Source organism: Formica exsecta, unplaced genomic scaffold (assembly GCF_003651465.1).
Source record: "Formica exsecta isolate Colony F162 unplaced genomic scaffold, ASM365146v1 scaffold500, whole genome shotgun sequence".
Classification (NCBI taxonomy): Eukaryota; Metazoa; Arthropoda; class Insecta; order Hymenoptera; family Formicidae; genus Formica; species Formica exsecta.
This window is the reverse complement of record NW_021852243.1, coordinates 1,023,552-1,051,140: the sequence shown is the minus strand read 5'-3', so window position 1 is coordinate 1,051,140 and position 27,589 is coordinate 1,023,552. Positions and strand designations below refer to the sequence as shown.

The window sequence follows — 27,589 nt, the reverse complement described above, 5'->3', positions numbered from 1 at the left end:
ATGAAGAGCGTCAACGACGCGCAACTTCCGGATGAGCAAGATGATCGAAGACACGTGACGTCTACGCGGCTGGCACCGGCGGCTGGATCCTTCGAGTCCTCGAATCGTCGGACTAACGAACACCGATTCGTTGAACGCGCCGAATGATTCGTTAAACTTATCGAACCACCTATCGAATAATCAATGGCATGGCCGATCAATCGGAAAATGTAATTTATTATCGTGTAATGAGACTCACATCGCTTCGGCGACGGGGCTGAGGCTACTTAAGAAAAATCGCTCCCCTTAATTGACGATTTTGTAAATATTTGCGCGTCGTTGAATCTTGTGAAATAATCTTCGCCTCGATGATATGATCGCTCGAGGGAACACAACTCGCCAAACTGAACGCGTTTGTAAATTCCTTCTACGCAAGTGTAATTTCTCACAAATTTTGATCGATCCGAAACATCTGCTTTAAATTACGCGTGTCCCCTCGAACGAACATCGTCGTTGAAGAAAGATCGATGACTAGATTGTATTTATATAAAGGCGCGATGAAAAGCATACGTGAGAATGATTTGTCTGTCCTCTCACTGAGAGTTGGGTCGGGGTTGTGGGCTGTTACAGTTGTAGCTGGAATTCCTTACCTCATGAAGGTCTAAACGACCGACACGCACATCGACGTCCGGATGCGCGAGATCGAGCTGTGAATGAAGAAAAAGTACTACTCGCCGGACAATTATGATCAAACCAGTGATCGAATGAAGAAAAAAATGCGATGAGAAAGTGCGCGTGATGACGGAAGAAGCCACGAGGAACAAATTTGGACAGGATAAATCAAATATCGCCATTGAGCGAATAACGATTTTACGTTTCTTAAAGAAACAAAATGCCTCGTTGCCATTTAACATCGTCTATCATCGCCTATCATCGTCGTCAATTCAAATTATCGTTCATCATCATGTTCGTCCGTGAATTCATTAACATTCTCGTTATTATCGTATCAGCGTTATCATAATACAATGTCATCTGCATTGCTATAATCAATGATATCGTCATCTTCTCGATGTGTTCATCCGTGTGTTACGCGCAGGAAGGTAAATAAACATCTGCGAGATTTTAATGTTTCTGTAAAAATACGTAACAATCCCAATATCTCAGAAATATTCTATGATTGACAAAAGTATATTATATAAAAAAAATTTATAATATATTTGGTATGTATACATATTATACACGACATTAAAGATATTCGAGAAGAACAACGTTCGATAATACGTCAATCCGGTGTCTGTCGATAATTACGCAATAGACAGAATTATTCTCGCAACATATGCATTTCTTATATAGAGTTTTTTGATCCTTAATATCTGATCATCGTCTAACGTTGAATATTATTTATCGGTTTTGTTTTACTCGTTAACCCGTTAACGTCACGAAGAGCGATACCACCTTCTGTGTTGCATTTCATCAGTAATATTCGTACAATAAGGGGTAGGACTTTATAGTATAGACGGAGAAAGAGAGAAAGAAAGGTGCATAACTCGCTGTTGCCGAGATCATCATAGTGTTCTACCTAGATTTTACGGTACACGCTCTAGCGATTAATTTAACATGAGATTAATTGTTTGTAACTAAACCTATCTCACTCTGAGACCTCATTTTTATCGATTTCTATAGACTTTCTATGTTCCAACAAATTCTATTGATCCTCGAGCTATAGCTTTCTTCTCCTTATTTTTATAAGACAAGAAGATCTCAAGAATGTGAAAGTGCGGAGGCTCAGAGTTAACGCGAAATTATGTGAACGAATGGCTTGTCTATAATTTATTAATAACGAGATTTCTTAATAATACGGAATTCTCATAGTGTTCTCATATCGATCTTTTATTCTTATTCGAAAAAGAAATCAAACTCGCCTAATTATTACAAATTTGATATCTATTGAAATTGCTAGAATTTTAAAATATTCAGCATTGCAATAGTTATTGAAATAAAAACTGTCATTATCATCAATATCGCGATTTCATCCTTAAAATTTGAAGATTTATAAGAACGATAAAAAAAAATACATCACAAATGAAAGCCTCTTACAAATTGCGAATATATAATTGTATGTATTATTTCTTACTTGAAGCGCTACTTTTTAGTCCCGACTTAAATATATCTTGGCCTTTCTTTACAATATTTTACGATTCTTTACATCGAGACTCACATGAATTTCTCTTGTTTCCACTATCATTAATCGCTTATTTAGCTTAAACCGATACGTAACTGCATAAAACCGACACAAAATGTAAATGAAGAATAGCTTTCGACGATGCGCGATTAGATCGTGCGAAGAAATCACGATATAGAGAGGTGTTTATTTATTTATTTATTTATTTATTATACATTTTGAAATACCTCGTTACTTGTATTCACCGTTATATCACTCCGATAATCTGCGCAAGATATAAGCACATCACTATCCTCGGAACTGTCAAATTGCAGGTGAGATACACGTAATAATATTGTATTCCGACGTCGGAGCGTAAAATTGATCATTTTAGATACTCTAGAAAAATTCGCGTCACAAACGGATGAGGGTTTTGCGATCAACGCAAAATTAATTTTCGTCACACTGTATCTGTGATCATGATTATCAGGCGTCGTGAATTTATCGCACGTGAACGTTGCGTGCGAGCCAATAAGTCCTCGTTATACGCATAAGAGCAGTATGTACGATAATAAAAGTCGATATTATACGATAACAATAAATACATTTCCTAATATCCTTCGTATTTGCTTCGCCCACCATCATTAATAATGTGCAGACTCCATTATTATATTGTACGCTTACATGCAGTCCCTGGTGCAATCAAAGTTCCGTTAGAAATCTCGAATAGAATATCCAAAGATGAACTAAATTGTGGAATCTTATGTGAATTCTCATATTTAAAGATCCACGTAGAATTCAAGGCTAATTACATTAACTATGACACAATTTATAAAAATCGCGAAAAATACACATACAGAGTATTTATTCTGTATACAACAAAATATGTTAATATTTCAAAGAAGGACTACTTTTACTTTTATTCTTAAACACTTGTTCTAATTAATCTGTAAGCTATTATCTCAAAATAAATTTACTTCTCATTTGTTTTTTTATATAATCTTTAAACAAGTTTAAATATTTGTTTCAGCGTCCACCATTTTTCCAAACCTTTTCTGAGTAAAGATTTGCATCTAAATAGCATTCGTAAATAGTAGTCTTTAACAGATTAAGTGTAGGTGAAATTTCCTAATTTTATACGGCAATCGTTGTATTAAGAGGGTAAGTTAATTGCAAAAAAGTCTACATATTTTACAATATATAAAACAATTTTATAGAAAATTGTTAAAAATATATGAAGAGCCATTCCAGAACAGTGTCAATTTTAATAAAATTATCGCTGTATCGATATGTTATTTTTTAATAAAATAAATTAATGTAATGATAGACTTAGATATTTTTCAATATGTACTGAGCTAACATTTCACAAAAATCTGTCTTCAAAAATATCTGTTATATCTGCATTTGTGTTGTACAAAAATTTGCCATTATCATTTCAGATACAAAGTATCCTAGAATCGTATCAAACATTTTTGATATATCCTATTCGTATTCAGAGAATAAAAAACTGAAATAATTCATAAAATATCATAAGAATAATAAATACATGAGGAATAAAGCGTTCATAATAAACAGTTGAGATCAATCATATTCAGTTCAGTTTGTAATAAGAAATATTGAAACGCGAAAACGCTTATAACTCGAAAATAAAATCAGATAAGATAAAGTTTTTGTACAAACTTTGTTCATTATATTTCTGCTAAACTCATGCTATTATCCTAAAATTTTGATTACATTTTATATTTAAAATACTTTGTACATATCTATATAACATATAAAAATTGCAAGTTTGAAAAAAATCGTAAAAAGCTTGATTATACACATTCTCCTTGATAATTTAAAAAAACATTTAAAATTTTAGAGATTTTTTTCAAATTTCAGAGAAATATTTTAAGATATTATAAGATCAATTGCAGAGAATCCTTATAAAATATTATGAGCTTCTGGACGGAAGTTTCTTTGTTTCAACACTAATTCTCAACTTTAACTAACAAATAACTGACAAATAATCAATTGAGCCAATGTGCAATATTTAGGTAATCTTCTCGATGAGAATGAAGTACTTGAATGGATGGTGAAACAGAAGACCGATGAGAGCATAGAAGAGATTGACCGTGAGACTCTCACCAAATACATCGAGACAAAAGAATTTCTCGCTGTTATATTCTGTAAGGAGCAAGTTTCGATCAACATATTTTGCACAAAAATAATTGTACCTCTTTTCTTTTTTGCCTTTATTTTTTTTAATACAATACGATTAACACGCATTGCGTTACTAAAAATAAATTTAGCTGTTGTAAAAAATGTTACAAACAAAAGAACTTATGTATAATCAAAATATGAAATATTACAATTGCTCGAAATTTTATATATTACGATATGTTTATGTAATAAAAAAATTTAGATAAAGAGGAGGATCCAGAGAGTCCCAGAGTACTTAGACATATCGAACTGATTGACGACGAGGCAGCGGAGTACGGAATAAAGATCGTCAGGATGAAGGATCGGCTGATGGCGAAAAAATACGGCTTCCGAAATCCACCCGGCATCACTTACTTCCGCAAGGGTAAGAGCATCAACTACGACGGTGACATCGATGACGAGGAGGAGATCCTCGATTGGTTGACCAATCCGGAAAATATGGAACTCACCGATCATATAGAACGTATCAACAAGAAGATGTTTCAAAAAGTTCGACAAACAACCGACTATCTAGCCGTATTTTTCTGTGAGTGTCAGTTTGTGTTAATATAATGTTGAACGCGCGATTAACATTTTCTTACGTTTATCCTTTTTTAATACGTCGCGCGTCTGTTTTAGACAGCAACGACTGCAAACATTGCGGCCGAGTATTGGCGGAGATCGAACATATCGACGATGAAGCTGACGGAGCCGGTATTAAATTCGTCAAAATCGACGACAAACAACTAGCCAAACAGTATGGTGTTTTCGCATTACCAGCTATACTGTTCTTTAAGATGGGATCAAAGGAACCAGTTATATATGCAGGTACAAGACGAACTACTCAAGTTTCTTATTCATTAAAAAGAGATATAAAAATGGAAAAATAAGAAAATAAAAAATATATTGTTTTCACAGGCGATCTGTATGAAGAGGAGCAAATTTTACAGTGGTTGATGACGCAAAAGGATCCATCGGGTGAGGTAATCGAGGCTTTGGAAGGCGAGGACCTTCTAAATTTGATACGAGAATCGGAATCTTTAGCCGTATATTTCTGTAAGTTGTAAAGTGTGAACAACTTTTCACGGGATCACGGGGTGAATAGCCGAGCAGCCAATTGGCGATGGCTTCGCTCTATTTTTTATTCTTTATTTTCATCGCGTTCTTAATTGACATATTATTGTCCCAATGAACAAATCAATAGAATATCTATAGTGTTCCATGCTACGTTTTTATATGTCTATATATCTTTCTTCCTTCCTTCTTCCCTCTCTCTCTCTCTCTCTCTCTCTCTCTATCCCGATGCACCGGCTGTATTAGCAGATGCGGTCTGGCACGATTACCTCTCCCTTTCCTCCCCCATTCTGGCCACCCAGGCTCTGGCTGATATCAGAACTGTTTAGGAGTCCGGAGTACAAAAGTCCATTAATGGAAGTCGAGAGGCGCGTGATCCAATTGCAAACTTTGTTTCGCCGTTCGCGTTAAATTTTTGAATGCCATTGTTAAAAGCGGCTTGACAAATCGGACACGCGGTTTGTGCCTCAAGCATTCCTTATCTCTTTGCAAAACGTTTTTGCACGTTCGATATTTCGCCGTTTCTCATAATAAATTAAAATTTTTCGCATGAAACATGTGATATGCGCAGAAACGCGTTCATTTAGATCGAGATGAATGAAAAATCGTCTTATAAAAGCAAGTCAAACAACACGCCGGACGAACACGATAATGGAGAACTCTTATTAATGGAAAGCGAAGGAATCGTAAAGGAAGTTCGGAGTTTAATTTACTAATACGGTTAAATCGACACGGACACGCGGAAAGATAAAATTTTAGACCGCGATAAAATTAAATTACCTGAAGTGCGATCCCGACTCTTGAGAACTTTATACAACTTCACGACATCGATCACGTCCTGACAATTAAATATTAATTTCTTGAGGTATTCTCCCTCTTTTTATCTCTCTATATCTCTCTCTCTCTCTCTCTCTCTCTCTCTCTCTCTCTCTCTCTCTCTCTATCCTCTAATCTTTATATATCATTAAATTAATCTTTTAACGTTATATAATTATACACAACTGGAAGAAACTGCTAATTATATTTAACAATTGTTAGCCCGCTTGTTTGATCTTTCGATTCCTTCATTCTATACGTTACTTCCCGCCATCCGTCTATTGCTCCGATGCCGTACACATTGTGTACTAATGCCGTAGGGAACAGAACGCTTTGCGACATGTGCCAATCAAAAACGTACCGCAAGCAGATGCGCCACAAGCAGGATCACAAGACCGCGGAACATGGAGATGCGGCCGAGGACATCGATGGTACAACAGATCAAAGCAAGAGCAAAACTAACAATAGGCTCAATAGAACTTTCTCGCTATCTTTCTTTCTATCTTTCTTTATTTATTCTACCCCCTTCCCCACCTCTCTATGTGGTTTATAGTTTATGTTACAGATTAGTTACCTCAATCACAGCCCAGATAAATCTCCCACAAAACACAGGCGGAGAAAAAGAAATTAGCTGTAGCGGCAAAATCATCATTACTACATTCCATATCATAATTTTGCTAATTAATTACTCGATGTTGTACAGCAAAATTTGTTTTATAAAATTTGTTGGTAAAATAGAAAAATTATTGAATATGAATTTAAAATCTGGTAGAAACATAAATTTGCTATTAAAGCAAAATTGTCTTATTCTTAATAAGTGTATTCTTCACTCAAACTGCAAATTCTTTTGATGACGGAATAAAAATCAATTTATTATTATAGCAAAATAATTAGATACTACATAGCTATTTTTAGCGAATAAAATTGGTATTCTTAATTTCTTTTGCTGTGTTCATATAATAATTGACAAAATTTATTATAACAGTATAAATTATGAAATATGCTATGCCAGCAAACTTCTTTTCTCCGTTCGCAAGCGTGCGATTCATTAATATGCGATATATGCAAACTTTGTCGGAATCTGGAAAAGTTTCGTACGCATATCACCATAGTGCATGCGCTTTTTCATAAGAGATTATGAAGGAATACTGATGATTACGTAGAAATTTTGTTTGTATTCCCTATTCGATACTATTACATTTTATATAAAATAGTCGTCGTGATAATTAAGAAAAATATCCATATAAGTAAATTTCTCATGTTTAATAAAAATACCAGTATGTATGAAACGGTTTGCTTTTAATCATCAGTGTTCTTTTGATTATTTTTGTTTTATAGCTAATAAAGAATTGAACGTAGAATCATTTTCCAGGCCATATTCATAGGACGCTTTCTCCAAGAAACAATGTACTCCTCTCTTTCTTTCTCTCTGATGTATTCTCTATGTACAATTACACAGTTACACAGGTGCACGTGCACGAGAGCAAAGCATGCAACATGAGAACAGAACACGCAGCCAGGCAGTAGTGACCTACAGATCCCGATGAGCATGCAAAATTCTTTTTCATTTATTGTTAGTCTATCAAAGAAACAGATGCTCTAATATCGCTAAGAGTTCAAACGTCACACATGTAATTCGTAGATCGATTATCCGATCGTTGTTGCAATACTACTTATCCTTCGTTACGTGTACTTGCCTTGTATCTAGCAGATTCCTTCCTCGTATCGAGTAGACTATATTCACATCAACGATATCGATGTGTGATCTTTTAGTATTTAGCATTAAAAATGCCTCTTTATATTGTTGAAGTAGATTATTTAAAATCGCAAATTTTTAATGGGGATTCGATAATAATAGAATCTCTCTTCAGATCCCGACGATTGTACGCAATGCGTGGCAATACTCGAGGAACTAGAAAATATCGATGACGATTGCGACAGACACGGTATCACATTCGTGAAAACGCAAGTAAGTAAAATAAGATAAATAAAATAAACATATCAATGATTCACTTGGCTTCTCTCTTACTTTGTATTTATTTTGTGTTGAATGAACGGATCGATTCATTAATGTATAAACAAAAATGCAATAATTTTGCATAGAAAGTTTATTTCAAAAACAAAAGCTAATGCAAAAAAAAAAGTTTCTCTCCTTCTTTCTCGGTTTTTATAGGATTTCAAGGTAGCCGAAGATTACGGGGTAACGGACTTTCCAGTATTAGTTTACTTCGAGAAACAAATGCCAAATGTGTTCGAAGGTTTGTAATTTTAACGATTAGCTTGCTCAATGAATCACGATCTATCTTATTAACGGTTATCTATTTATAGGTGATCTCTCTGTGGAAGAAGAGGTATTACAATGGTTGATTACTCAAAGAACGGAAGATCGGATCGAGCTGATCACAAGAATTATGCTAGAAACATCCGTTGAGGAGACACAGTACTTAGCGGTTTATTTCAGTAAGTTAATTATTAAATTAATTTTTCTCCAAGAATAAGAGTTCTGGTTATTATTATATAGTTATATAAATATAACATTAATGTCTTCGTCATAGCTAAACAAAATTGTCATATATGCGACGAAATTTTGGAGGGTTTGGAAAAAGTAGACGACGAGTGCGACGTATTTGGTATTCATATGGTAAAAATTCAAGACCCGCAGCTGGCGAAACGATATTCGATCAAGACATTTCCGGCGCTCGTCTATTTCCGAAATGGCAATCCTCTACTCTTCGAAGGTTCGATCACCTATTACTTATATTTTAATATTCTTATCTTATAATAAATAAGAATATAGATGAAATTTCGAAATGTTACATGTGTTAGGAGACCTGCAAAACGAAGAATCAGTCCTCGAGTGGCTGATCGACGATGACAATCGAGAACTGGCCGATGAAATAGAATCCGTCAATGACAGAATGCTAGAAAGACTTCTCGATGAATCTCCCTTCTTAGCCGTTTTCTTTTGTAAGTTATCGATCTCGTTATCGATCTTGTGACATCGAACTCTTTATTCTTCACTAACAATAAGTGCATTCTTTGAACTACGTATCTTTTTATTCATAAAAAGAATTTTATAAGAGACACTCTGTATATTACAATAAATATCTGTATTTTATTTTATTTATTATCCAGATGATGAAGATTGCCCAGAATGTGACGAAATCATGGAAGCGTTGGAGAAAATCGACGGCGAAGCTGATCTTTTCGGCATCGATTTCGTTAAGATCTCTAGCTCGGATGCTGCCGAAAAATATGGCATTCTCAATGTTCCATCTCTCGTGTATTTCCGAAAGAAAATACCACTTATATACGACGGTGATCTTATGCAAGAAGATAAGATTCTGCAGTGGCTCACTTCTCAAGATGTGTTTGAGATAAAAAATGAGATCGAGGAGGTTAACAAAAAAATGCTAGATAAACTGTTGGATGAGAACGAGTTCCTTGCGGTCTTCTTTTGTAAGTAAACAGAAAATTACAAAAAATACAATGACGTTGCGCATTATATGTGCAACGTCATTGGATTTGACGATCATATTGTCTATCATTACGTCCATCATTCCCAGATGAAAACGATAGTCAAGAAAGCGAGGATGTGAACAAGAAGTTGGAAGAGATCGACGGCGAGACTGACAATCTGGACATTACATTCGTTAAAATGGCAGATCCTAAATACGCTAGGAAATGGGGAGTTACCAAGCTGCCTGCCATCGTCCATTTTCGCAAACGATTCCCTAGTATCTACAGAGGTAAGAGATATTGTAAAAAATATCTTTGATTACAACGGAAATATCTTAATGTCAGTTATGTTCCGGTCAATTCTTTCTCCCTAGGTAATCTGCACAATGAACAGGATGTTCTCGAGTGGCTACGCAAGAACAGATATCGACAGCCGGAATTGAACATCTACATGTACATGCTGATCGCCATCACCATGCTCTTTCTCATGTACACCGGTTTCCTCCTGTCGTGTTTCCGCTCGGAACCGTCCGCGCCTGTCGCGCATCCTAAGCAAGCGTGAAACACGCGCTCGATACGGAAGTGACGACAAAATAAAAGACAGGACTCGTGAACTATTCGCGCTTGTGCGCTGCTCGGTACTTTCGATACTTTGATTCCCGTATGATTATGCGTGGATAGGTTCGTCCGGAACGAACGATTTATACATGGCGCTCAAGGCGATAAGAACGACGGTAACGATGACCGCGCTGGAATGAAAATGACGAAGCGATCTGCCTTGCAGGCCCTGCCGGACCGCTGTCAAAATGTTAAATGAAACTATTGCGTGAAAGAGAGGGAGAGAATGCGTTTAATGAACCTTGTCACGATTACTTTGAATGTAAGGATCAAAAGATAAATCACGCGTATATATGTAGCGCGAGTTTGACAAATTTTCGTCTCTCGAACTATAAAATGCGAGTGTTTACGAGATGAACCGAAAGAGATAATTTTTTTTTTTTTTTTTAAATTGACATCTATATTATTACATTCTTTGTCCTAGAGAATACACAAAAAGCAATTTTAATTTATATATATATAAAGATATGATAAATAATATTAAGAATGTTTATTTGCGCGAATACTTTTGGCCCCTATTTAGTGCAGTATCATTTAACGCTAACCCTAGGTTTTTGAAACATACAGAAAAATTCCGCAATATGTCAAAATAACGATTCAATACCACCACTGCGATCTGTTCTTTTTTTTTTTTCAATAAGAAGTACCTTTAATTTCTGCCAATATTGTTAGTATCATTATATATAGAGTAAGATTACCGTTATTTATCATAATTATCTCATTAATATTATTCTTATTATTATTACTATTACCCGTCTAAAAAAATTATTGATATCTATTATTGATAATGATTATTAATACTTTTATTACTGCTATTATTAGCATTGTAATTATAAGCATAATTATAACTTTATTATTATTATTCTTATTATTATATAATTATTATGTAATTACTATTATTATTGTTGTTAGTACTTAGTAATGACTGGTAGATATGACAGCGGTCTGCGATTGTTCACTCCTTTAGTTTATATACGGTATAGCTTTTGTCAATATGACTCTTCGCAATGATGAATTATCGTTAATTTTTAACGAGAGCGATATAATTAATGACATGACAAAGAAAAGCTTATTTTTATACACTCATCTAACGAAGGGGACTAATGACGTCATCGTTACTATAATGAATAAAAAAAATGCACCCTTGGACCAACTTCAAACCGTTAAAATGCCATTTTCATCTGCCAAGTGTAAATAGGATTATAATGTAAACGTGAATAATGATGTATTATATGAAAAAGCAATTTTTCTCTTATTTAGATCTTTTTTTGTCAGGATTATAGATAGATAATGTGTAATGTTACATATACATGTTATGTATTAAAATTCTTTTCGTTATTTTTCTGATTCTGCGATGTGGGTTTGTATATGGGAGTATTTCAAGAAAGCATGTATAAAAATGATATATCTCTTTAAAAGCGCAATTCCATTTTCGAGATATACTCGGAAATGTTAAAGAAATAATAAACCACATATTATTCGACTTGTTATTTAATATAAAGGGAGAACACGGGGTGAATGTATCTCCCATCGTACAATATATTTTAACAATTAATAAATCAAATAAGAGAGAAAAAGAGTTGTAAATTACTCACATAAATTACTGCGTGTGATACCTCTTTAGCCTCTTTCCTCTCTCTTGTTCGGTGCTGCTTCTCTGCTACTGCTTCTCCAGTTTTCAGATCACACGCAAAAAAAGTATTTAATTACGATGATTGCGTGACACTTTTCACGATATTCCCGCACACGATGCGCATTTATGAAAAAGCAATTTTTCTCTTATTTAGATCTTTTTTTGTCAGGATTATAGATAGATAATGTGTAATGTTACATATACATGTTATGTATTAAAATTCTTTTCGTTATTTTTCTGATTCTGCGATGTGGGTTTGTATATGGGAGTATTTCAAGAAAGCATGTATAAAAATGATATATCTCTTTAAAAGCGCAATTCCATTTTCGAGATATACTCGGAAATGTTAAAGAAATAATAAACCACATATTATTCGACTTGTTATTTAATATAAAGGGAGAACACGGGGTGAATGTATCTCCCATCGTACAATATATTTTAACAATTAATAAATCAAATAAGAGAGAAAAAGAGTTGTAAATTACTCACATAAATTACTGCGTGTGATACCTCTTTAGCCTCTTTCCTCTCTCTTGTTCGGTGCTGCTTCTCTGCTACTGCTTCTCCAGTTTTCAGATCACACGATTGCACGCGAAAAAAGTATTTAATTACGATGATTGCGTGACACTTTTCACGATATTCCCGCACACGATGCGCATTTTATAATGTTACGATGGAAGAACAACGTAAAATCGATCGCGCGAAACGACGATCCGCTCGACATCCGCGAAATTCATGTAACGAGTGGCAAAGATAATTCGAAAGTCGCGCGACCAACTTCGCGCGATGACGTCACACTTTGCTCCTGTAGTTAATTTCCATACATTGCCCGCATACCTTGAACAACAAAAATAAATATACGTCCGATATATTATCATTTGCAGTATATATGTCATATAATAGGAAGTTTAACAAGCACTTTCGCGTGCTTTTATTAGATTTCAAATGTTATATGTTGACAATAACTTTGTCGAGAAAGTTAACTTTATGAGAAAAAATCGCTCTTGTAAAATATAATATGTCTGCCTTTTCCTTGATTTTCAAGCAAAGTCTATTTATCGAAAGAAATTAAATTCAATTTTTACAATTATTGCTTTACGTGCATTGTTTCATTATTACAATTCTTCGGCCAAAATTCTGATAGCCAAAATAGAAACTTTTAAAATTCAATATAATGCTGATGCTAGAAATAAGATAGACCAACTTTCCTTATTATTATTTACTTACAGAGAGTCACATGTCATAAGTCCTAAAGCGGAATAAATTTTACAAATATAGGCGTGCGATAATTAACTCGAATCTTCTCCCCTCTAAATTTTCATTCTAACGGACGCAGTACCACGGCTTGACTCGAATCTCTAGAAGACCGATTAATGTAAAGCATGATGCCCTCTTTCCGAATTAATGCAAACTAATAAATCACTAGAAACACTGCGCAATAGAACTACGATCTCATTGGTCAACAGGCTAGTGAATCTATTTACTTTTATAATTCTTACCCTGGCTGTGGGTGATCACGTATGCGCACCTCAGTTCCGGTTTCTTTGACTCGAGGTAAACAGAGACTGAAAAGTCCTTTACCGCGTGGAATGATGGCTGACGCGTAAGTAACCTTGATAGCTCATGAAATCTGGCCGCATCAGCCGATGATATGACTTTATAATTCCGCGAACATCATATTAACAATTTGTTGTTACGCATGTATATTAATGGATCTATATTTTTACGTTAAAAGAGCAAACAAAAAGATTGTAGACTTGAAATTTAGGGTTACATTGTCGTCTCCAAATGAAATCGTCTCCTGAATACGATATTATATTATTATTACAAACGAAGACGCGTTTGGTTTTTCATTCATTACGAATTGATCTTATCTATTCCATTATCTACCATGGATATTTGTACAATGAACGAAAATTAGAAAATGTTTATGCTAAAATTTGCTTTACAGTTTCTCTCTCTCTATTTCACAACATAACTTATTTTTAATAAAAATTTATCTAGTCTATCAAACATATGTATATTTAAACCAATAGCAAAGATGTCCTAAACATGATCATATTTTTTCATGCAGAAAAAAGGAAACCGATGTTCCAACCAAAAAACTACCGGCAGTGCCGGAATCTGTGTTAAAGAAAAGGAAACGCCGTGAGGCAGTTAAAGCTGCACGTCTACAAATATCGATCAAGGTAATTATTACAAGTCATTTGTATATTTATAAAAATTACTTTTCTCATATAAAATGCATATGAAAAGACAAGCTTCTATTTTGTATTTGCTTGTTCTATAGCAACGTGCTGACCGCTACAAGAAAAGAAAAGTAATATTTAAAAGAGCTGAGAAATATGTAAAAGAATACAGAAGGAAGGAAAGAGATGAAATCAGATTGATTAGACAAGCTAAAAATCGCGGAAATTATTATATTCCTGGCGAAGCACGTCTTGCATTTGTTATTCGTATTCGAGGGTAAGTATTAATATATAATTGCTAACATTAAAGACCTCTCTTTCTTTCAAAGTCCCAAAGTTTCTTTATCTAACAATTACAATATAATTTCAATTCTTTTAGTGTGAATCAAGTTGCTCCAAAAGTACGGAAGGTATTACAGCTGTTCCGTCTAAAACAGATCAACAATGGTGTCTTTGTTAAATTGAACAAAGCAACCATTAACATGTTACGTATTGTCGAGCCTTATATTACATGGGGATATCCTAATTTGAAATCAGTTCGTGAGTTGATCTACAAACGTGGGTTTGCCAAGATAAATAGGCAACGTATACCAATAACTAGCAATGCCCTCATTGAGAAGAAGCTTGGTGAGTAAATCATTTTCCACATAATATACTATGTATGCAAATGAATGATAAATATCAGTAAAATATTAAAGCATAATTAACATGCATACTCTATTTTGCACAAGTAATTTTTTGACAAATCCATGGGAGTCTTGAGAATATAAACATTCTCCCTTCCAACTTGTCAAAAATTAATAAAGCAATTTTTGGAAAAATTAGACCATGATTTTTATGGTCAGATTTGACAGAAATTTGTACAAAACTTTATTATAATTTATTTATTTTTTCTTTTTATTATATAAAATTGTGTTATCACATATTAATAATCAGAAAAATTAATTCTTGTTTTCTTTTTTGTTTTTACTTAGGTCGGTCTCATATCATTTGTACCGAAGATTTGATTCATGAGATATTCACTGTTGGCCCGAAATTTAAATTTGCCAGCAATTTTCTGTGGCCGTTTAAGGTATGTGCTTCAAAATATTAAAAAATACGATTTATCAAGTACACAAATATCTTACATTACGACATAGGCATGATTGTAGAATAATTTATTCTATTAACCTCCTATTATGTCGAAAAGTAATAAGAGTTCTTCTTGCTGATGAATGTTATTTCAATATCACAATCTAAGATGAACTCAAACATTTTTATTAATATATTATAACGTTAAAAGAGCAAACAAAAAGATTGTAGACTTGAAATTTAGGGTTACATTGTCGTCTCCAAATGAAATCGTCTCCTGAATACGATATTATATTATTATTACAAACGAAGACGCGTTTGGTTTTTCATTCATTACGAATTGATCTTATCTATTCCATTATCTACCATGGATATTTGTACAATGAACGAAAATTAGAAAATGTTTATGCTAAAATTTGCTTTACAGTTTCTCTCTCTCTATTTCACAACATAACTTATTTTTAATAAAAATTTATCTAGTCTATCAAACATATGTATATTTAAACCAATAGCAAAGATGTCCTAAACATGATCATATTTTTTCATGCAGAAAAAAGGAAACCGATGTTCCAACCAAAAAACTACCGGCAGTGCCGGAATCTGTGTTAAAGAAAAGGAAACGCCGTGAGGCAGTTAAAGCTGCACGTCTACAAATATCGATCAAGGTAATTATTACAAGTCATTTGTATATTTATAAAAATTACTTTTCTCATATAAAATGCATATGAAAAGACAAGCTTCTATTTTGTATTTGCTTGTTCTATAGCAACGTGCTGACCGCTACAAGAAAAGAAAAGTAATATTTAAAAGAGCTGAGAAATATGTAAAAGAATACAGAAGGAAGGAAAGAGATGAAATCAGATTGATTAGACAAGCTAAAAATCGCGGAAATTATTATATTCCTGGCGAAGCACGTCTTGCATTTGTTATTCGTATTCGAGGGTAAGTATTAATATATAATTGCTAACATTAAAGACCTCTCTTTCTTTCAAAGTCCCAAAGTTTCTTTATCTAACAATTACAATATAATTTCAATTCTTTTAGTGTGAATCAAGTTGCTCCAAAAGTACGGAAGGTATTACAGCTGTTCCGTCTAAAACAGATCAACAATGGTGTCTTTGTTAAATTGAACAAAGCAACCATTAACATGTTACGTATTGTCGAGCCTTATATTACATGGGGATATCCTAATTTGAAATCAGTTCGTGAGTTGATCTACAAACGTGGGTTTGCCAAGATAAATAGGCAACGTATACCAATAACTAGCAATGCCCTCATTGAGAAGAAGCTTGGTGAGTAAATCATTTTCCACATAATATACTATGTATGCAAATGAATGATAAATATCAGTAAAATATTAAAGCATAATTAACATGCATACTCTATTTTGCACAAGTAATTTTTTGACAAATCCATGGGAGTCTTGAGAATATAAACATTCTCCCTTCCAACTTGTCAAAAATTAATAAAGCAATTTTTGGAAAAATTAGACCATGATTTTTATGGTCAGATTTGACAGAAATTTGTACAAAACTTTATTATAATTTATTTATTTTTTCTTTTTATTATATAAAATTGTGTTATCACATATTAATAATCAGAAAAATTAATTCTTGTTTTCTTTTTTGTTTTTACTTAGGTCGGTCTCATATCATTTGTACCGAAGATTTGATTCATGAGATATTCACTGTTGGCCCGAAATTTAAATTTGCCAGCAATTTTCTGTGGCCGTTTAAGGTATGTGCTTCAAAATATTAAAAAATACGATTTATCAAGTACACAAATATCTTACATTACGACATAGGCATGATTGTAGAATAATTTATTCTATTAACCTCCTATTATGTCGAAAAGTAATAAGAGTTCTTCTTGCTGATGAATGTTATTTCAATATCACAATCTAAGATGAACTCAAACATTTTTATTAATTATATTAATTATATTAATATATTATATCTAAAAATCATTTCTCTTATTGTTTCTAGCTCAATACACCAAATGGCGGATGGCGTAAGAAATATGTAGAAGTTTTTATTAATATATTATATTATATTAATATATTATATCTAAAAATCATTTCTCTTATTGTTTCTAGCTCAATACACCAAATGGCGGATGGCGTAAGAAAACCAACCATTATGTAGAAGGTGGTGACTTTGGAAATCGAGAAGATAAAATTAATGAACTTCTCAGAAGAATGGTATAAATTTATAAAAATCTTCGTAAATAAAGTTCTACAATTGAAATTATATTTTTTATGTTCTGCCCTAATTAATAATAATGTTTCTGTCATGTATTATGAACATATGCATTTTAATTAATGAAAGTCAATGTCACAAATTCTGTATACGTATAGAGATGCAAGTCTAAAAAAAAAAAAAAATTAAGTATCTGTCAGAAAATCAATATTATTTCTATTAAAATTAAATATTAAATATTTGTGATATTAAAGAGTTCAATATTTTATGCGCGGTGGAAATTATGTATCAATTTCAGAAGAAGCGTGTGTAGTTTAATTGACTATGAGACACGTCATTCGTTTTTGTATCCACGTCTCGTACAAATAATAATATATCTCTTGCATCGTGAGATTGTGGGATGCATTCCATTTTACTACAAAAGTTTTTAATCATTTGATTGAAATATCAGGACGAAAGGAACGAAGAATTCTTTGCTCTAATTGGTCAATCAAATGCTTTGAAACTTTCACGCCATGAAGCGATGCGATAGCCAATCAAAATCTCGCTTTTTAGGAAAATACGCACTGCTTGTGTACATAGCTTAAAATGCATAAGCAGATCTATGAATGTGCGCGTGGTCCAGAGGTAAAATATTTTTATCATAATAAATTATAATATAATAAGCAAAATATGTGTATGTGTGTATGTAAAAGTAAATAATATAAAATAATATAAAAATTAATATTAATTAAAGTAAATCAAAGTAGAGATAACATATAATCACATATGACATATCTAACCTGTTCACATTTCATCGAGAATTGCAAAATCCTATTATTTAACAACAATTATTAAGTTACAGGAATTATATATATATACAATTTTTTTTTTAATTTGTGGATATGCATTAAAATACTGATATATCCTTATAGTTGAATGAGTAAAACACGATGTACTTTTGGAGTTGGAAATAAGAAGTTCGATTTTAATATTAAATGTTCCATGTTCAAATCCCCGCAATCTCTTTTTCTCTTGATAGAATTCTTCTATATTTTTCTCACATTATCAGAATACTATAAAATAATTTAAAAATATATTAAATGTTAAAATATAATTAATTGTATTGTACAAATGAAATATTAAATTTATTTTCTTCTAGCTAATAAAGTGCATCATAATAGAAGTTAAATTCTTATAAGTGACAATTGGCTTATTAATTTTCTTTTATATCCTGTAAAAAAAGATTTTGTAAATATGAGTAAGAAAAATGTTAGATCTGATATGTCGTATAAAAATAAATGTTCAACTATGCGTAAAACAGATGACATACATACACATCCAAGAATAATATAAAAATCTGTATTAATGCAGCTAATGGTATTTTTATTATTTTTTTAAGCTTTATTCTCTTTTTTCCACAAAAAGATGATCAAAACAGAAAATTTAGTTTATGCAGATAGTAATCCAGTGAAATCAAAAGAAAAATGTACAATATATGAACAAAAACAAAATGAGCTTATAATTAGGGAACAAATTCCATCTCAAACATCCCATGATGAGACAAATTTGCAGAAATCAATATCTGAAGCAATAAATAAAAATATTGAGTTACAGAATATACCTGATGCAGTGTGTCAAAATGAACGTAAAACAAGTGAAATGACTGTGAAGCATGATGAACAAAACCAGTCATCTGTATCTGTAGTACCAAATATCAAAAGAAAAAGGGGTAGACCTAGAAAAACGAACGATAATTCCATAGACCAGAATACACCAAAGACATCAGAAAATGACAATATTGTACAAGATATTTCCGATATCATTACGGAACCCACATACATGATACACAGTAGAAGACATACTAGTAAAATTAGGGATACTATCAATGTAAGCGATTTAAGCGATGAAAGCGATACTAATAATGTGGAAGATAAATCTCTTGTCAAAAAGCGCGGTCGTCCAGTTGGTAGTAGAGGACGAGGACGAGGACGAGGACGAGGTCGAGGTCGAGGTCGAGGACGTGGTCGGGGTCGCGGTAGGGGAATAACGTACAATTCTTTTTTAGACTCAGATGAGATGAATACAACAGTAGACAGCGTTGCAAATATTGAAAATGGTACGGATTCTCCAAATATTGAGAAGAATGTAAGTTGTAATATATTTTAGAAAAATTTGCGTTATTGATTATGTAACATACAGGGTGAATCACTAAGGATATTACAGGCTAATATCTCTGAAACTAAACGAGATATGACATTCTTATTTTCCAGCGACTGTTTGGTATTGAAGCGGGCATTAGTTTCAGAAATATTAGCCTCTAACATCTTTAGTGATTCACTCTGTATATAACTCAATTGAAATCTTTATATTTACAGGTACAATTAATAACTTGCGCTAAATGTAATCAACAAGTACCAAAAAGACAATGGTCTTTACATAACTTGCATCAACATAATAATATGGCTTGGCAAGAAAATGAGGAACCATTGGTAATAATATTTTTAATTGTATTATAAAACTTTCTATAATGCTAATGAAATATTATATGAAAATTGAGTTTATCCATAGGACTTCGAAAATGACATTAAATTATTAAAGAAAGTATTAGCTAGTGCTCTTAAACAAAAAAAGAAATATTTAACTTGTGAAAAATGTAAAGATATAAAACGAAGTGTCAACGGTTTTATATCACATATGCAGTTTTGTGGAAAATCAGAAGAAGTAAGTATAAGCGATATAATATATATTATATATATACATAATGTACTTTATCATACTTTATATTTCCTTATCTTTTTGTTAAAGGAAAGGCAAGCGTTAATGATGACATGCCCCATTTGTAAATCTGTTATGATGCCTTCTTCTATGGAAATGCATGAACGTTATCATAGGCAATTAGAACAAAATAAAGATGAAGAAACATCAGTTATACTAATAGAACGGACAAAACGGAAAGCAGCAGAGAAGTAGATAAAATATCCTTAATGAAAATTTCCTATTAATTATATTTGTGTATATAATACAATGTTCTCTAATTACAGAGCAGTACCAAGAATAATTGAGTCTATGAAAGAGCAAGATTCAGCAAAGATAATAAAACTTGATTCTTCTGCATTTGTACGTTAAAGTTTAATTCATTATGTATATACTCTTATATAAGTATATATAATATACATGTTAGAGTGATAAATTCTTTGACTAATTTAAGGCAGATCAATTTTGGGGTATATATAATTAAAAAATTAAGAAAATTAAGAAAGTAACCAGGATTCCAACAAATCAGATTTCACAGGAGAAATGAATAATAAAATCATATTGTTTCATTAATTTAAATAGACTAACAGAATCTTAACTTATGAGACTTATTGTTAATTATAAAAATATATATAATGCATACAATTGAAAAGATGTAAATCAATGATAATTTTTCTCTGTGTAAGAGAAAATTAAAACCTCAAATTGGTCAAGGAATTAAATAATACTGATAAAAATAGAGCTATATGTATGCATACAATTATCAATTTAGAAAAATGTAATACAAATGCCAGAACTTAAAAAAAAAATACCAGCCGTTTGGAAAGGTATATGGAGGAAGGAAATAGCTTCACAAGGTACCACATCTTGTAAACAATTAGGATGTACTTACACATGCTCCTCTTATGAAAGCATTTGCGAACATTATTCTCAATGTAACTTTACTCCACAGGAGGTATATCGTATTTTACAATTTTTGCGATATTTAAAAACGATTAGGCATATAAATAAGAGCTGTTTTTTTCTTTTCCAGAATTTTATATGTAAGATTTGCAAGTTTTCTGCAGATTCTAAAGACAAAATCATAGATCATATAACAGAAGCTCATTCGAGCAATGAGGATTTAGACAAGCATTCTGATTTCGAAAAAGATAAGGAAGATGAGGATTCATCAGAAGAAAATATAATTGAATGGGATGTAAAACAAAAAAACCGTTCGACGAAACAAACACAGATAAGCTCTGATGGCACAAGTAAGTTGAACAAACAAATCATATCATCTAAATAGTGATTTCAATTGAATGTATTAGTGCATTCCAAAGACGATCCTTCACTACTACATTCGATTTGCTATAAAATTAATAGATGATTATTAATCAAAGTATTTTGAATAATATATTATTTACGAAATTTTAGGAATATACAATAAAATGGCTTTCTTAGATAAAGAAATAATGCAAAAACCACAATCAACTAAACCCTACAAGTCAACTATACGTTGGACTCTAGAATTGTAAGTACTCACATAACTAGATTATATACATCAAATATTAAAATTTAAGTTTGATTTTTAATTAAGTATTTCATATAATCTACTTTTCAATTCATAATTTAACATTAACAAAACTAACAATTTTATTGTAAAGACCTTTTATTTACTTTTCTTGTTACTTGCAACAGTGAACTGAAAAATTATGAACTTATGTTATTCGAAGACAATATGCCAAATGCTTTTACATTATTGGAAAATAACAATGCCGCAAAGTATCTTCCAGAACTAACAATTTCAATGGCCATCAAAAATGTGAAGCTTGATTCGCCAAAAAATGTAGAAAATTCTAACAATGATGACAAGTGGAAGCGTCTAAATAGATTTGAGAGTGATATTTATGAAGGTATGTTCTGAGACTGCTGCATACAAATTATTTATTTAGTTTATTAAAATATTTAGTAAGAGATTGATACACATACACACACACACACATTAAAATCAAACCATAATGTTGCTTTAGCTGTGCCAACATTTTTTGTCGGTGGCCCTGTATGGGCGTTAGCATGGTTACCTATTCCATCACCAATGTACACCAAAAACCCGACACAATATGTTGCAATCAGCACACACCCTACTATGGAAAACGAGTACACTGTAGGAAATAAATATTCCGGACCAAATATCATACAAATATGGAATGTTGGAAATTTAAATCATGAGTAAGTCTAAAAATACCATATGCGTACAATGAATTAATGTGAGAGAGGATTCAATTGATACTATTATTTAATATTTTTTACATATAATTATATACATTTTTAAACGATTTGTAATTGAAATCGTATTTTATATATTCTCTTTTTTTTTCAGCGTCGATAGTAGAAATAAATTACCCGTTTTAGCTTATGCAATTGCACATAATAATGGTACAATTTGGTGCTTGGAATGGTGTCCATCAGGATGCTATCAAGATATTGATCTTGGCAATTATAAAGCGGAAGAAAATAAGCTTAGACGAATGGGATTGCTTGCGGCTGCATGCTCAGATGGATGCGTAAATATTTATTCATTACCATTTCCCGATGAACTTAAATTCGAAAAAACAGAAAACAATTCGTGAGTTATATTACGATTTCATATTATAATTTCGTATTGCTGTCAAGCTTTCTGTTATTTATGATATTTTTATTGTGATTTACACAAAGGTTGCCGATCTACAAGACCGACCCGGTAATAACACTAGTCGTAAATCATTTATTATATGATAGTAACAAACAGAATTGGCAATGCATTAAACTATCATGGACGAAGGAACATGGACATAAGTAACACGTTTTCGATTTAAATTATTCTTTTTAAGATTTGCGTATTGTACATCTATAAAAAAACGCGAACGTAAATGTTTTTTTAGTATCATCGCGGCAGGTTTCACCAATGGTTATATCGCATTATGGGATCTCACGACTGCTTGTCCTACGTTAGTCAATGTACGAAAAAATACAAAACTTATAAATGCATTCCAGCATTTCTTCGCTCATCATAATGCAGTTAGCAGTAAGTATAAATTACTTCATCTCTGTAAGTAAGAAAATAGAAACATGTAAATTTATTATATTATTTTTTTTTCTTACTTTGCATAGTGGTAGCATTAGTTCCATATGGCAAAAGCCGATTTTTGGCTTCGGGCAGTACAGATAGAACGTATAAGTTTTGGGACTTGGAAGATACAAGCGCACCACGACACTGTGCGAAAAAGAGTATAATACTCGACGGCGCGTGGATGATGCACTGGCCGTGTTCGGTTATGAGCTTCGATGATGCGCTTGGGTAAATTTGTTACTTTATATTAATAATTAATAATAATAATATACTATTAATTATCATATATAATAATAATCATTTCTAATGCAATTATTCTTACAGGTACCAATATGCGCATTCTTGTATAATACCATTGAGAGACTATGGATATAAATTCTGCCCGATTTTACCAACTAATTCACCGACTTATGTAAGAACCATCTATTATTATTGCTATCTGTTTTTCAGATGTAAGGGATCATTTTAAAACCTTCTGAATAATACATTCAATTTTTAGAGCATCGCTGTTTCTGATCATGCTAATAGTGTCGCACATGGTACTTTAGCAGGAGAAGTAATAACCATATTTCCCCATCAATTATTGTATGCAGAAAGAATATTGTCTAAGAAAAGACAGGTAGGCAGTTATATCTCGTTGTATATGTAATTCTTTTAATTATAAATTTATATATTTTAATTTTGTTTTAGTTAAACTCTTTCATTAAAACAGTAGATTTCTTAGAAAAGAGTCAAAACACGGTCAACAATGGAAATAAAAATGACAAAAAGAATTCTAAGGATTATCGTTATATGCCAGAAACCTATAATGAATGTAAAGATCGCTTTGGCATCATTTTCCATGATAAATTAACAGTGAGTATTTATAAAATCTATATACACATAATCTGGACTATGTTAATAATATTAACCAATTTTCTTTGTTATTTTATTAATCATACAGGGTCTGAAGGAAAAAATAACTAGGGATAAACAGGATCATACTCTGTATAATAACATGTTGACGTCCATCCCTATTGAACAATATCCATTTACTTCTGCAAACAGGGTACATTGACAGTAATTCTTTCCTACTTTTTGTTATAGAATAAATAATTAAAAGTGTAAAATATTTATCAAGCTAATTATATATTTTAAAAATCATAAATTTCAGTCGTTTTCTATAATATTGAAAAAAAAAGATGAACATAATTAAAAATAAATCACTGATAAAAAAACAAAATATAATTTTTAGGTGGCTTGGAATCCAAATGCGTGGAGTTATTTGTGGCTTATGGTGGGTTATCAAAATGGTTTAATGAGATTATTAAACTTAACATTTATGTCCGCATCTCATGAATTGAATTGAATTATTAGTTTGAAGACTATGAAATTGTATAATATTGATTTATAATTTAATAAACGATACGTAATCTTAATCAAAAAACACTCTCATTAAATTTCTTAAAACAGATTAGAATTTAACTTTCGAAAATTGTATCGTTCACTAATATCGGTGCAATATCGAACACACATATCCGGGATATAATATCAGAGAGAAGCATGCTTCTCTCTGGTCCAACCCTTAAATTATACCCTTGCAATTGTTGATTAATAACACAAATTTGTGAATGAATATCCCAACATGCAATTATTGCAAGATACAAGGAGCATTTTGTGTGAGAATCGCTTAAACTGTTCTGGTAATCGCTTTCGCATCATTTCTTCCTCCTTCGTGTTTTAAAATTTACATGTGCACACGACAAATTTTTTATTTAGCGGAGCTTCTTCGTCGGAGAAAGCAGGAGAAAGATTCATGCAAAATGTATACGTTTCCCATAAACTCGCAAGCATTATGTTTGCCTTGTACGTGAAACTCTTGGGCATTATCGTGTCTTATCAACGCTCGCTGTGGCGAGCGATTTATGTCATCTCGCGGAGAGATTTGTCGCCATAATTTGACAGTTCGCGAATTCTCGACATTCTCAGGCTGCGTTCCGAAACATCACCCGTGTGCACACGAGTGTCGTTCTATTTTTGTTATTTACTAAAAGTTGAACAAAGGTAGAACGATGCTCGGGTGCTGTTTCCGAACGTACCGTCAGTGATGAAAGCTTGTGGGAAATATCGCGCGGGCAGAACCTTCTGCGCATGCGTAAATGACGTCACTGCTCACGTCACAGATCTCGGCAGACTCATGCTTAGTGCCGGTCTACAATAAGTGATTTAAGCCCTAAGCCTTAAGAAATCGACTAATCACAGTTGAGTATTCTCCTCATACTTAATTGTGATTGGTCAATTTCTTACAATCATGATTTCGGAACTACATAACAAACTCCATTCAGTTGCATTGTATTCTGCTTGTCAAAGTTACCCGAAATTATAAAAAATAAACATTTTTTTTCTTTGAAATATTCCGACTGACGTAACTCTCGCGCGCGATATACTCTGTTGCTCGCTCGATGATACAATCTGTCGAGACGGCGTCCCTTCCCTCGAGATCTAGGGTGCGTTCCGTTTCACGCATTGAGCGCATAGATCGCCTGGAAATCTATAATATATGTTACGTGAACTATAGATTTCCAGGCGATCTATGCGCTCAATGCGTGAAACGGAACGCACCCTAGATCTCGAGGGAAGGGACGCCGTCTCGACAGATTGTATCATCGAGCGAGCAACAGAGTATATCGCGCGCGAGAGTTACGTCAGTCGGAATATTTCAAAGAAAAAAAATGTTTATTTTTTATAATTTCGGGTAACTTTGACAAGCAGAATACAATGCAACTGAATGGAGTTTGTTATGTAGTTCCGAAATCATGATTGCTATCTCGCTTTAGCGACTAAATGATTGTCAGGACCATATAGATCTTTATCTAATTCTGTTCTATGTATATATATATATTTATCTTTGTTCATTGTATACACATTCTGAGTATATACTTGCACTATTAATTGTATCTACGATTCGTAGTATTAACGCCATCATCCGGCACCAAGTCGCCAGCGTCATCCGGCGCCCAGCCGCCATCGGCGTTAAGCGCTCGCTCGCCATCCGAGTCCGGCGCACGTCCGCCATCATCCTAAAAACAAAATATATATTATTCATTTCTTTTTGTAATAATTATGACAAAATTATATACTATTTTATGTATATTTTCGCTTTTTCCTTGAAATGTATAGTAGATATATAACTTCACAATTGAGCAAATAACCTGAAAACCCATGATAGTTCGTTTCTCAAGTTCTTCTATCTCGTTGAACAATGATTTCTTGCCTCTCATCCCTTGAAATCACATGGGAGCCCTTTTCTCCCACTCTCCCGGAAATTCTTTCAACTTGTCACGAGTACCTTGAAATCCCATTGCGAGAAGTCTCTTTTCGTAATCTTCCGGATATTCGAAAACGTATGTCTTTTTCTTCATTAAATTGGCCGTTGTGTTCTTTTTCACCTGTAATATGAAAATATCAAAGTTTTACGTAAAAATAAAAAACTGATAAAATAAAATACTAAATATAATGTCAGCAAAATTGTACTCACTTATAAAACTACAAAAGTTTATGTGTTGCTTTTCAGGCAAAATATCAGCCAAAACAAAAGGTCCAGTATATAATAAAAATTGCCTGAATTCTGTCGCTTTCCAGAATTTAATATATTCCAAGGAAGTTTTCTGCAAAACTCCTTAGGTATACAAGGCTTCCCAGTAAGCTAAAAAAATACGATTCAGCTTGTTAGCTCCTTTTACAATACACTTTGTGCAATTGTAGTAACCAGTATGCGACATGATATTTATGACAGCTACTTTCGCTGGAGCGTCACAAATTAACTTATGAATCTTAATATTATATGTCTTTCCTCGGCAATTATAGCCGGTTGTAATTAAATCTATTGTTTCATCCACAAAGTCTTTTAAGAAATCGTTAAAATCTTGAGGTTTTTTATGCCCATGGTAACATCCGATTAAAAATATTTGTGAACAAGGAAATGAACCCAAAATAGTATACAGAGAACTACCAGATGATTTGAATAATGGTATTCCGTCAATATTGATAGACAAAAGTAGAGTTTTCAAAGTTTCATCCGAGCAAATTTCTTCAGATAATTTTTCTAAGCATGTTTTCAAATCGTTGTGCCAATAATAACCTGGTTCAACAGATCTAATAAGACCATTTGTAGGATTCCCCAATAATGCATTGGCTTTTGCCGGTAATTGTGGATATCTATTCGATTTTCTCAAGAGTTGTAATAAACGTTCCAAAGAAGCATGAGTAATACCATCATGTACTGCCCAAAGAGCAATGTCACGACAAATATCATTTTCAGCGTTTTCATCCTCATTACAGGATTCCTCAGAATTTTCTGGATCATCATCAGACTGTATATCCGACAGAAGAAATGCACGTCTC

General features: G+C 32.7%; 4 protein-coding genes across 9 annotated transcripts in view; all 4 read left to right on the top strand.

Moving 5' to 3' along the window:
* Positions 1–2,756, top strand: part of LOC115241560 (nucleoplasmin-like protein ANO39) — a 6,541-nt gene extending 3,785 nt beyond the window's left edge. The window contains exon 3 of the mRNA XM_029817358.1: positions 610–2,756. Coding sequence (XP_029673218.1) covers positions 610–644 — 35 coding nt within the window. The 3' untranslated portion in view covers positions 645–2,756. The remainder of the gene's footprint in view (positions 1–609) is intronic.
* LOC115241552 overlaps positions 1–11,528 on the top strand; it is a 32,653-nt gene extending 21,125 nt beyond the window's left edge. For 2 of the 4 annotated variants that reach the window (XM_029817343.1, XM_029817342.1), the window contains 13 exons: positions 4,177–4,308; positions 4,545–4,868; positions 4,961–5,149; positions 5,240–5,377; positions 6,532–6,642; positions 8,083–8,180; positions 8,385–8,469; positions 8,540–8,671; positions 8,767–8,949; positions 9,038–9,178; positions 9,347–9,670; positions 9,778–9,960; positions 10,045–11,528. In XM_029817343.1, coding sequence (XP_029673203.1) covers positions 4,177–4,308; positions 4,545–4,868; positions 4,961–5,149; positions 5,240–5,377; positions 6,532–6,642; positions 8,083–8,180; positions 8,385–8,469; positions 8,540–8,671; positions 8,767–8,949; positions 9,038–9,178; positions 9,347–9,670; positions 9,778–9,960; positions 10,045–10,232 — 2,228 coding nt within the window. In that variant the 3' untranslated portion in view covers positions 10,233–11,528. The remainder of the gene's footprint in view (positions 1–4,176; positions 4,309–4,544; positions 4,869–4,960; positions 5,150–5,239; positions 5,378–6,531; positions 6,643–8,082; positions 8,181–8,384; positions 8,470–8,539; positions 8,672–8,766; positions 8,950–9,037; positions 9,179–9,346; positions 9,671–9,777; positions 9,961–10,044) is intronic. The other 2 variants (XM_029817345.1, XM_029817344.1) reach the window with 1 other exon arrangement.
* Positions 11,529–13,410: 1,882 nt separating this feature from the next.
* Positions 13,411–17,428, top strand: LOC115241559 (60S ribosomal protein L7). The gene is made up of 6 exons (XM_029817357.1): positions 13,411–13,524; positions 13,996–14,110; positions 14,212–14,387; positions 14,490–14,737; positions 15,085–15,182; positions 17,277–17,428. The coding sequence occupies exons 1-6, from the start codon at positions 13,442–13,444 to the stop codon at positions 17,385–17,387; spliced, it is 831 nt and encodes a 276-aa protein (XP_029673217.1). The 5' UTR covers positions 13,411–13,441; the 3' UTR covers positions 17,388–17,428.
* Positions 17,429–17,934: 506 nt separating this feature from the next.
* Positions 17,935–24,632, top strand: LOC115241553 (general transcription factor 3C polypeptide 2). 3 transcript variants are annotated; one of them, XM_029817347.1, is made up of 20 exons: positions 17,935–18,006; positions 18,976–19,506; positions 19,737–19,850; positions 19,930–20,082; positions 20,167–20,327; positions 20,403–20,478; positions 20,888–21,070; positions 21,149–21,368; positions 21,532–21,628; positions 21,796–22,010; positions 22,128–22,326; positions 22,478–22,723; positions 22,813–22,932; positions 23,019–23,161; positions 23,248–23,434; positions 23,531–23,618; positions 23,706–23,825; positions 23,897–24,061; positions 24,150–24,254; positions 24,441–24,632. In XM_029817347.1, the coding sequence occupies exons 1-20, from the start codon at positions 17,968–17,970 to the stop codon at positions 24,552–24,554; spliced, it is 3,276 nt and encodes a 1,091-aa protein (XP_029673207.1). In that variant the 5' UTR covers positions 17,935–17,967; the 3' UTR covers positions 24,555–24,632. The 3 variants fall into 3 exon arrangements, with proteins under 3 accessions (XP_029673207.1, XP_029673206.1, XP_029673208.1); XM_029817346.1 differs by having other exon boundaries at positions 17,948–18,006; positions 18,761–19,506; XM_029817348.1 differs by lacking the exon at positions 17,935–18,006 and adding an exon at positions 18,092–18,738.
* The last annotated feature ends 2,957 nt before the right edge of the window (positions 24,633–27,589 follow it).

What these genes read in the sequence shown, in the direction of transcription:
- LOC115241559 (XM_029817357.1), top strand. Translation starts at nt 13,442, where the DNA reads ATGCGCACCTCAGTTCCGGTTTCTTTGACTCGAGGTAAACAGAGACTG. An exon ending in CGTGGAATGATGGCTGACGC is followed by an intron (nt 13,525 to 13,995) that starts GTAAGTAACCTT and finishes TTTTTCATGCAG; the next exon opens with AAAAAAGGAAACCGATGTTC. An exon ending in CCTCATTGAGAAGAAGCTTG is followed by an intron (nt 14,738 to 15,084) that starts GTGAGTAAATCA and finishes GTTTTTACTTAG; the next exon opens with GTCGGTCTCATATCATTTGT.
- LOC115241553 (XM_029817346.1), top strand. An exon ending in GAAAAAACAGAAAACAATTC is followed by an intron (nt 22,724 to 22,812) that starts GTGAGTTATATT and finishes ATTTACACAAAG; the next exon opens with GTTGCCGATCTACAAGACCG. An exon ending in TCATCATAATGCAGTTAGCA is followed by an intron (nt 23,162 to 23,247) that starts GTAAGTATAAAT and finishes TACTTTGCATAG; the next exon opens with TGGTAGCATTAGTTCCATAT.